Below are 9,322 nucleotides of genomic sequence, written 5' to 3' on the forward strand. Positions count from 1 at the left end.
TCCTGCTACAACGTCAAATTGAACATATCACAGCTCTTCTTACTCTTCCTCATTGTTGCCTGTCTACCTGAATTATTCCCTCTTCTGTATAGCTTAGGAGCTACCTCCTGTTACGACCCAAAAAGTATTGACCCCACCCAGCGACTAGGATGCAGGCGGCACAGCCCTTGTAAGCACCGCAACAGAAGGACATTAGGCCTAACCCAATGTAAGAAGTATAGGCCGTTACATAATGATGAAGGACTGATTTGCGATAAGCGTAAGTACATAAGTAAGTAGGTAAGAATTACCTAAGCTACCGCATTAATAGACGGCGCACCCATCCAGAGCCGATCCTGCTTCTCGATATACATCTTTGGCGTTGAGCCGTCCAGTAACTGACTTATACCACCGCCGGGCCTGTTATCCCAGGAAAGGCTCACTGCCCAGAAGTCGAGCAGATTTTGTACTTCGGGGCGCGGGAGCTGCCAAGTGCGAACAGCCTCTTCGTAGTGTCTCGTCGACGTGCCCATCGTGGCTGGGGCAAATGCAGCATTGGCCATCTCCAGTTTCGGGAAGAAGCGCGGGTCGACCAAGTCTAGAGCGTCCTCTTTCTGCTGTTCACCTGCTTTGATCGGGACCAGGCCGTCCAGGGAGATTTGCGGTGTCGGCGGGCTTAGAGTAAGGTCTGTTGTCAAGTTGACTGAGACGGGGCCTCCGTCGTTGAGGGCGGAGGAGTTGCCAGAAGCGGCTGGGTCTTTCCAGGCCTCGTCTAGTGGGGAAAAGTTAATTATCAGCACAAAGGAGAAAAGAATGGACGGGGTTAGAAAGCAACCACAATTTAGAGACTTACACTTATCCCAAAATCCTCTTGGCAGAGCCTTGGTTGCTGATACCACGTTCCAGCCGATCTTCTCATATCCAGGGTCGAGAGTTCCATTCTGCCCGCGGAATTTCTTCTTGAAGATCCGGACATGGATTTCGGATGAAATTGTCTCATTACTGCGTTTCATCGGCTTCGCATATAAAGGTGTCTCGTTGGAGATTGCTATGGAACGGTCGTCGACAAGGACAGAGCTCACGGGGAACGTACTACTAATTGAGAAGACGAACAGCCCACCACGCACTGTCCATGGCTTCTGTTGTTTCTTGTTGTCGTTGTCCGAATTAGAAGACGGCGGCACCTTGGCTGGAGCGAGCAATCCTGATGTGGCATTGAAAGTGGCCGTGCAGGGGCGGTCCAGTGCATTTTTCCCTGTGATGCCAAGGACGAGCTCGTAGAACTGTTGGAGCGACTTGGGATACTCGGGGATCCGCCTCGTGTCGCCGTACTCTATGTCAAAGGTAAAGACCCAGAACTCGACGCGGGCCCGACAGCCAAAGGGCCGCGCCTCGATATGGAACTGAGCTCCCAGTTGGGCGCTGACGTTTGTCGAAACCCAGAAGGCCTCGATGGTGTAGTTGACGCCGACGGTAACGCCTCCCGTAAAGGAATACCGATCTGATTCGAGATTGGCGAGGAGGTCGAGCCAGGCGGTGAACCAGGCTGAAAGATTGCCGCTGCGAAACGTGAGAGCCACCATGACACCCATCATGACGGCCTTTGGCGTGCGAGCAAAGTAGAGCTCGCCGCGCATGGAGATGGAGTCGCTGACTCGCCACTCGAGAGCCAGGCGCTCGACGGAAGGATAGTGCCCAGGGACAGAAAAGGACTTGTGGTATCCGCCAATGGTCATGACATAATCGCCTTTCATGCGCGCCGCAGCCTCGTCGGTAGCGTTGTTGCCAGAAACGGGCCACCAGAAACACACGGCCAGACCACCACGCAGATGGCAGTTCTCGTGCAAGATATAGGACTCGGGGGACAGGGCGCCCTCCAGCTTGAAACTGCCGGCGTTGGGATGCAGGGTGGCAATGAAGCCAAACTCGATCCGGGCCATCTTGACGGGACACTGTACCGATGGCAGCTCGCAAACAGCCACGCCGACGATGGTGAAGCGGAACTCGGGCGATAACTGTACAATGACGGCAGTGTCGATGGCCAAGACGAGCGCAAAGTCAAGCTTGGCTCCAAAAGCCAGAAACATCTCATTGTCGAGCGGTCTGACCCAGCCACCCCTTTCTGGCGAACAAAGATCGCGGAGTTGATTCGTCGGCGTTGATTCCGCGCGATGCATGGCCACCAGGGGAAAGTCCTTGACCTCGTCCACGCGGGGCAGGCGGAGCTGCAAATTGTACCCGAAAGCGACCATCAGCCCTGTGAGGGCCACGCCCGCGAACTGAATGCGGCCTTCCCACTTGAGAAAGAAGAATACGGTTGAAGACGCGCTATTCTTTGTCGGGTCGAGAACAAGCCTTTTGGCCCTAGTAGGCTCCTCTCCCGCAATTTCTGCTGGCTTCATGTAGAACTGCATTTTGTACTCGCTGTGCTCACGAGACTGGTATAGGAGCGCTGCCGTGAAGCGGAATTTGGTCACGCCAAATATCAAGCCTCCCGCACAAGTCCAAGCAGAATCCTTATGAACCACGTCGTCATGGTTGGCCGAGTTGAAAACGGCGAGCCCAGCCGGGTCATCTGGGTTGTAGTTTGCTGGGAGGTTGCGCATCCCGCCAAGCACGTCACGGACCTCGATATCGCCTCTACCTGGTCTCAGCACAAATGTCGTCTCCTCCGTGAGGAAGCCGGCACTGGCAAATGTTAGTGGAGGCTTGCTGTATGCTATCACGAGGCCCTTGAGCCCTCCTCGGACTCGCGTAACCTTGATCGTATCAAGCAGGGGGTCATCCTCGTTGCCCTTCTCAGGCTGGACCTTCTCGCGGTCAAATGTCACGGCTATCCACAGGCCAGTGACTGAGGCGTGGAGAACGCCCAAGATAACCTTGGCGTCGAGATAGAGTGTCAGCGTGTTGTCTTCGTACGTGATTCCAAGGTTGGATAACAGAAAGTATTCCGTGTCTTTCTTGAAAGGCATGACCTGCATCGGAGGCGGCGGCGTCTTGCTTGCTGGCCGCATGGCGTTTCGCCTTTTCCTGTTCTTGAGCTCCGAGTCGGACACATGATCGGGATTTAAAACGTCATTGTCGTCCGCTTGCTGAGACTTGCTCTTGGTGTGGGTTGAGGACTGCGTCTGAGCCTTTGATCCAGGTTTTTGGTCGGTTTTAGTGCTTGCCTCGGCCTTACTACCCGCAGCAGGGGCGGTAGTGGCCGGCGTTGCCGTTGCCGGGGCAGTAGTAGAAGCAGGCGGTAGAGTAGTCCCGACTGGAGCTGAAATAACCGGCGTTGCCGTTGCCGGGGCGATAGTTGTAGCCGGTGGCGGAGTAACCCGGACTGGAGCCGAAGTGACTGGGATGCCTTTGTCTTTGTCAATCTTCACACGCCGTCTCGGGCCAGGATCGGAGCCCTCGTCCTCTCCATCTCGTACTCTTGGTGACCGTTGTTTTGCCCCCAGCTTGTTTCTGCTGGCCTTTCCGGACCGTTTCCCGCGCTTTGCATCATCGTTTGACGGTGGCTCGGGCACGTCCGGGTCGCCGGCGTGCGCTGGCGGCTGCTTGCCAACGCCCTTCTTGGGTCCAGCTGCCTGCGAACCGTTATGGTTGTCATTGTCGCTATCCTCCATATTTTCTGGCTCGTCTTGGTCGCCGGCGTGCGCTGGCAGCTGCTTCGTCGAGTCACCGTCCGGCTTGGGCCCGAACGGTTGGCCCTTGCCATCATTGTCGTTAGCCTTATCATCTTTTGGCTTGTTGTCCCTACTGGCATCTTCATCCTTCGGTCTGATCACATTGGCAGCTACCTTGGGCGTGGCGAAAGCATAATCAAGCGCGACGCGAGGTCTGTTGTTCTCATCCACGCCCAGGATGAAGATATGGCCTCCCGCCACGATGGCTGCGTCCTTGTCCGTCATATCCCTCTCGTCCTTGAACCTGTGGTAGTCGAGCTTCTTCATCTTGAGTTGCGTGAGTGCCGTGTTAGCAAGTGCCAGATCCGCCACCGTGAGGCCCACCATCTTGGTCACGTCGGTGGTGTACGGCTTGGGTGGAATGTCGACGACGTAGGCAAAGAACACCTCATCAATCGGCACTTTGAGCTTGCCCATGGGCTGCAAGTCTAGCTCTGGGATCTTGGGCAGTGCTGCCTTCAGCACGTATTTTGTGTGGGCCTTTGACCCCGAGGTTGGGTCCAACATGACAATGAAGGTCATCTCGGCGCCGTTCACCATGAGGGAGCCCACAACGCATAGCATATGCGCTTTCGTTGCGGCGTCCCTCACGCTCCGTACCGACACTTTGGCATCGCCGATCTTGACGTGAAACAGGAACGTCGGTAGGGAAAGCATCAAACCCATGGCCAACGGACCGACAAATACAGCGAGGAATTCCTTGAGCGTTGGGATATTGCGGGCCTCCTTTTTACCCGGAGTCGATATGGCAATCTCCCACTCGACCGTGTCTGGTTTTGGCTCAAGCTCGGCGGGACCATTCCGGAACGGATTGACGGCCCTGGTGGCCAGGCTTCCCGGCGGCTGCCCGTACGTATACGCCAGATCGAACTGACCGGACCCGACGTTGATACCGCCGACCATCTGGAAACCCTTACCAACACCGTCGACATTTTCAAAAGCCAGAACGAGATAGCTTACGTGCACGTAGCGGAGAAGCACAGTCAAAGCTTCACCCGTCTCCCTGGCGAAGAGGGCATAGAGGTAAGCGAGGTCAAAGTTCTTGACTAGGACTCCCAGCAGCCACGTCTTCTTGCGTCCATCGTGCACGACGGAACCCCTAATCCGGCCAGGATTGTCGTCTTTCTTGAGGACGTCTTTCCGCAGCAGCCCGACGTCGACGTCCAGCCGGGCCGAGACAAACGCGGCACCGCTCTTCCAAGAATGGATCACCCGCACGCCGAGCTTGCCCAAGTAGACCTGGGGCTTTGTGTCCTCTTTTAGTGCTGGCGGCGAGCCGCATATGGCTCCACCGAAAGCCCAGCCCGTGCTCCGGATTTCAATTGTCGCCTCGGTTATTCGCGAGGGAAGATTTGTCGGCAGGGTCGAAGGCGCAACAAGTGCTCTCAAGTCGACATAGTAGCCCTGGTGATCCCTGTTGAGAGGCACAAGCTCTAGGTCTTCTTCCCAATCAGGGAGAAGCTTGCAAATATCCGACTCCTTGCCGAGGGGCGGTTCTATCGTCGTATGATTTAGCCGAGTACTTGAAGTACCTGAGCAAGCTGGGTAGTATTAACTTACTGAGCCAAAGGGCGCCTCGAAGACTGCTGCCTTCTACCCTGCTCCAAGCGTAGGTAAAGAGAAACAGGATGCTGTTGTTGTCATTGGGAGTACCAGCCTTGGCTAGCAGCTCAATGTCCACTGACACGGCTGAAACCTCTCCAAGACTCCCGTCATCCATTAGGGGCATAGTAATAGATATTCTACGGGGCTCCGGCGTGTTGGATAGAATCAACTTGGCCGTCTCGCTTTCGAGGAGGGCAGCAAGATCCAGCTGGCCAACCTGCGTTGCGAGCCACGTCAGGAGTTGCGCAAGGAGATTGCCTTGCTTGAGGGTAATGTCCACTTTGATGAAACCCTGTTGGACACTCAGAATAACGGAAGAAGGCACGTTCAGGCCCAGCGAGGGCATGGTACATTCCAGATTGATGCTGCTCTGCTCCTCTATGAGGGCACCGTGACCCGTTGCAGTGACTGTCCACATGCTGATGTGCTTGGAGACGATCTTCACACCCACGACGTTAATCCCAGGAATTCTAGCGCCGAGGAAATTTGTCATGATTGCAGCGCTCTGCGAATTGCCGCGGTACTGAAGCCGCTGAACTGTGCGGTAACTCCGCTCCGGGTCGAAGAAGATGGCGTTTCTGCTGCCGGGATGGACATCGAGAGAGAGAGGCATGGCCAAAAACTCGAGCAGACCGGGATCCTGAGCTTCCTCGGACGTCATGGGGAGAGATATCACATCAGACATACGCACGGAGAGAACATCGCACCTGGGGTCAAGGCCAAGGACGAGAACGTTCTGGGGGGAAACCAAGCCGCCCATCTCCTTGCTGAGCCCCGATAGCGCCGCCTGGCCAAAATTGTGAGCGAGATGCTCCGTTCCGAACTCCATTTCACCCCCGGAAGAAAGCTTCTTCAGTTTCACCTGGGCAATTTTGTTTTCGGCGCTGGACGCCAGCTGCAGCTTCCGGGCTCCGACGGACGCCACGAACCAGCCGTAGAGCTCGTCCGCCTTATCAAACTCGACAAACCTTGGCGGTTGGCCAGCAGCAGCGACCACAGGCTTCTCGCCCAGATCGAGCCGGGCATTGTGCAGCGAACCGACAAATGAGTCGGCATCACCGGGCGCCAATACTGAGGGTTTGCCCACTGCGCCGCCTTCCAAGGCAAGGAATGTCGACGCGATGCAGAGCTCGTTGTCAATGGCCGACATGGTGATGGTGTCGATGGTCTTGACTTGGCGCGACACTCCAAGCCGAGCCTTCATTGTAGGATCTGGATGCATTCACAACGGCTTGCGAGGCTCGGTTAGGCGAGGATTCACCTGGGAAAGGACCTCGAGGGCTTCGGCCGGAGGCTCGAGAAGTGTTTCCAGATTGTAGAGGCCATTCAGCGTCACGACACTGTAGCTGTCAAAGCGGCCCTGGCCCAGAGCCTCTCTACGCTCTTCGCTCCATGTAGGGAAGTGGTTGATCATGGCTTGTGGAGGGGAGGGCTGGGCGTGGGCGACCGCGGCGACCTGATTATTTGACGCTGTCTGAGTGGACTCGGCGGTCTGTACTGGAGATGTGTCTGACGTGGGCGGAGTCCGAGATTCGGACAATGCCACAATTTTGGGACTTTTCTCATGGGTTTGAAAATCGCCCTGTCCAAGATACTTGACCTTGACCACACCGTCTACTTGACCTCGGGCGGCATCCCGCGACTCGACACAAATGTACTCAATCACTCCCTTGACACCCACTGGATCAAGCGAGGATCCGTGAACAGCAGCACCCACGGCAGGGTGAGACTGCGACGTGATGGGCGACATTTGAGCCCAGCGACGCTCGCACTGGTCGTTGATCCAGTCTCTGGACGCTTTCTCCGAGCGCTGTTTGGTCTCGTCTTCACCCCACATGCAGTATTGATCATAGATATTAACGAGGCCCGGCTGTCCCAGTCGCGCCTGACGTCGGTTGATGCGGTCATAGAATTCCGAGAGTATCTGAAGGAACTCGCCATTCTTTTCGGGACGGACAAAGGCGTCATATGAGAGCTGCCCGGCTCCCGAAAAGTCAACATAGCGGCTTCTGCTGCCTGTTGTTTCCGGCTGCTTGACGAAGTAGTATGGGTATTGCGTGGCGTAAATGGTTCTGGATGTAGCAACATCGGGCTGCTGGGACAAGAGAAGACTGTGCAGCAAGAGAATGAGCTCCCAACGAGGGTTTCCATACTTGCTCCCCGTAAACATTACCACGTTTTGGGGAGCCAAACAGTCGACGGCATCCGCAATGGTGACGGGGCTTCCGCTGCGACTGCCCATCTTCATCGTCGTCAAGCTGAGCCCCTCGATATTGGTTTCTGGAGAATCTGCCGTGATCCAGTCGATCAACTTGGACTGGATAGCGTCATCGGCGACGCTGCCGCCAAAGTACGACATACACGCCGGCTTGCTGTTCCACACGATGGCGAACGCAAGCGAAGACTCGACTTTCGCGACACGTGCCTGAGATGCCATGACTGCGTTATCTGCCACGATGCAGTACAAGCCTGGCATGTTTCTGCCTGGCGGATTTCTAGCCAGCAGATCATGAGGAGAGCTCGCTGGCGAAGTGAAAAAGTTGACTGGCGGAGGCGACCCCGCGAACAGATCGCTACCGAGCAGTAAATCGGGCCTATGAACAAAATTGCAGAAGCCACTAACATGGACAGGCTGATCTGCTCCTGGTCTGATGAACTGAAACGTCAACATGTTGTTCTCAGCCCCTAGCAGCTTGAGTTCTGGTACATGTGATGGAGGCGCACACGGCGCGTATAACACGGACACCGGATTCCCCTGCGCATCATACTTGAGCCAGCTGGCGCGAAAACTGTCGAGCCGCTGGCCGGGTTGAATATTGTCGTCGACTTCGGCGCCAAGCAGTTCAAAAAGACCACCGTAGTAATCCGGATCCCAGACGGAGAGGACTACGGCGTCAAATTGTAGCACTGGGCAGCCGTAACGTGCGGCAATGGAAGCGAGACTGCTGGCCAGGACGCCATGGCCGAAGCGAGACGAGCCTGAAGAGCCAGTGTCGATGAGAATGGCCTTTACGATGGACTTTGCGTTTGTAGTCGGCTGTAACTTGACCAGGAGATGGACAGTACACTCGCCATCGCCAACGTTGATGTGAAGCGAGTCAACTCCATAGGACTCCGCCATGATCCTGGCGGTTACGGATTCGTCGTGGCTAGCAGCATCAACAAGTGTCAAGATTTATTGAAAGCATGAGTGAGCAGAATAGCAGCTGGTTTAGGAAAGGGACACGACAGCCGAGTATCTAAACGTGATGGTGGGGAGTTTTTCGGTATGCCGAGTTCATTTACACTCCCATCAGAGGCGCAGAACCCCTTTGCTTCACTACGGGATGGGGGACGGAGGCTGCGGACGGATGTCTACAAATTTTATACTCACACCGGGGTTGCACCCCCAATCCCGCCTCAAAGCACCCTTAGGGTGGCTGTAGACTCCATGGCTGATTACGGACGGTGTTCAGCTGATGCGGAACGGGCACGCATACCCAGTCATGGTGGGCGGAGGAGGAGACTACAGTTAAGGCGACCATTGGGGGGGGGGGGGTAACCCGACCACCCTACTTATTTAGTATGGGAGATGTAGGGCGTAATTAAGATTACCCGACCTTGGATTAAGATTACCCGACCATGGTCGGGTAATCTCAATCGCGTTATAAACTTCAACCTTTTACAGTATAAATCTTAGACCTTAAATCGATTCTAAATTAATTCTTATTACTTTCCAGACTAATTATAATAGCCTCTACTATATTCCCTCTCCTTTAGGGTGTAACCTTAATCTTTTAAGGTATTACCCTTAGTGATATAGAGATATAAGAAGATATCACGCTATACAAGCATGCTAATATATAGAGATTATATAAAGGAATTATAAGTAACTTATCTCTAATTAATCCTGAATTGATTCTAAACCGATTTAGAATGTTATTAAATATAAAAGCCCTCTTGTACTTATCTCCTTAGAACCATCTAAAAGAGGTTACTATACTTTTTACAACAACTATCTTCTTATATAGACAACTATATTTACTCTAACTATACTTAAGTACCTAGAGATAAGTGATAAG

The 9,322-nt window shown here is 54.4% G+C and overlaps 1 protein-coding gene across 1 annotated transcript; it reads right to left on the reverse strand.

Annotated features, from left to right (window-relative positions):
• Window positions 1-290: 290 nt before the first annotated feature.
• Window positions 291-8,382, reverse strand: EsH8_XII_000031 (uncharacterized protein; the record flags this gene model as incomplete). The annotated part of the gene is made up of 6 exons (XM_083273794.1): window positions 291-751; window positions 833-5,152; window positions 5,217-6,429; window positions 6,523-7,834; window positions 7,885-7,917; window positions 8,030-8,382. The coding sequence occupies 6 exons, from the start codon at window positions 8,380-8,382 to the stop codon at window positions 291-293; spliced, it is 7,692 nt and encodes a 2,563-aa protein (XP_083120408.1).
• Between the last annotated feature and the right edge of the window lie 940 nt (window positions 8,383-9,322).

The sequence above is a fragment of the Colletotrichum jinshuiense genome, chromosome 12 (assembly GCF_051148585.1).
Source record: "Colletotrichum jinshuiense chromosome 12, complete sequence".
In the NCBI taxonomy this organism is placed as follows: Eukaryota; Fungi; Ascomycota; class Sordariomycetes; order Glomerellales; family Glomerellaceae; genus Colletotrichum; species Colletotrichum jinshuiense.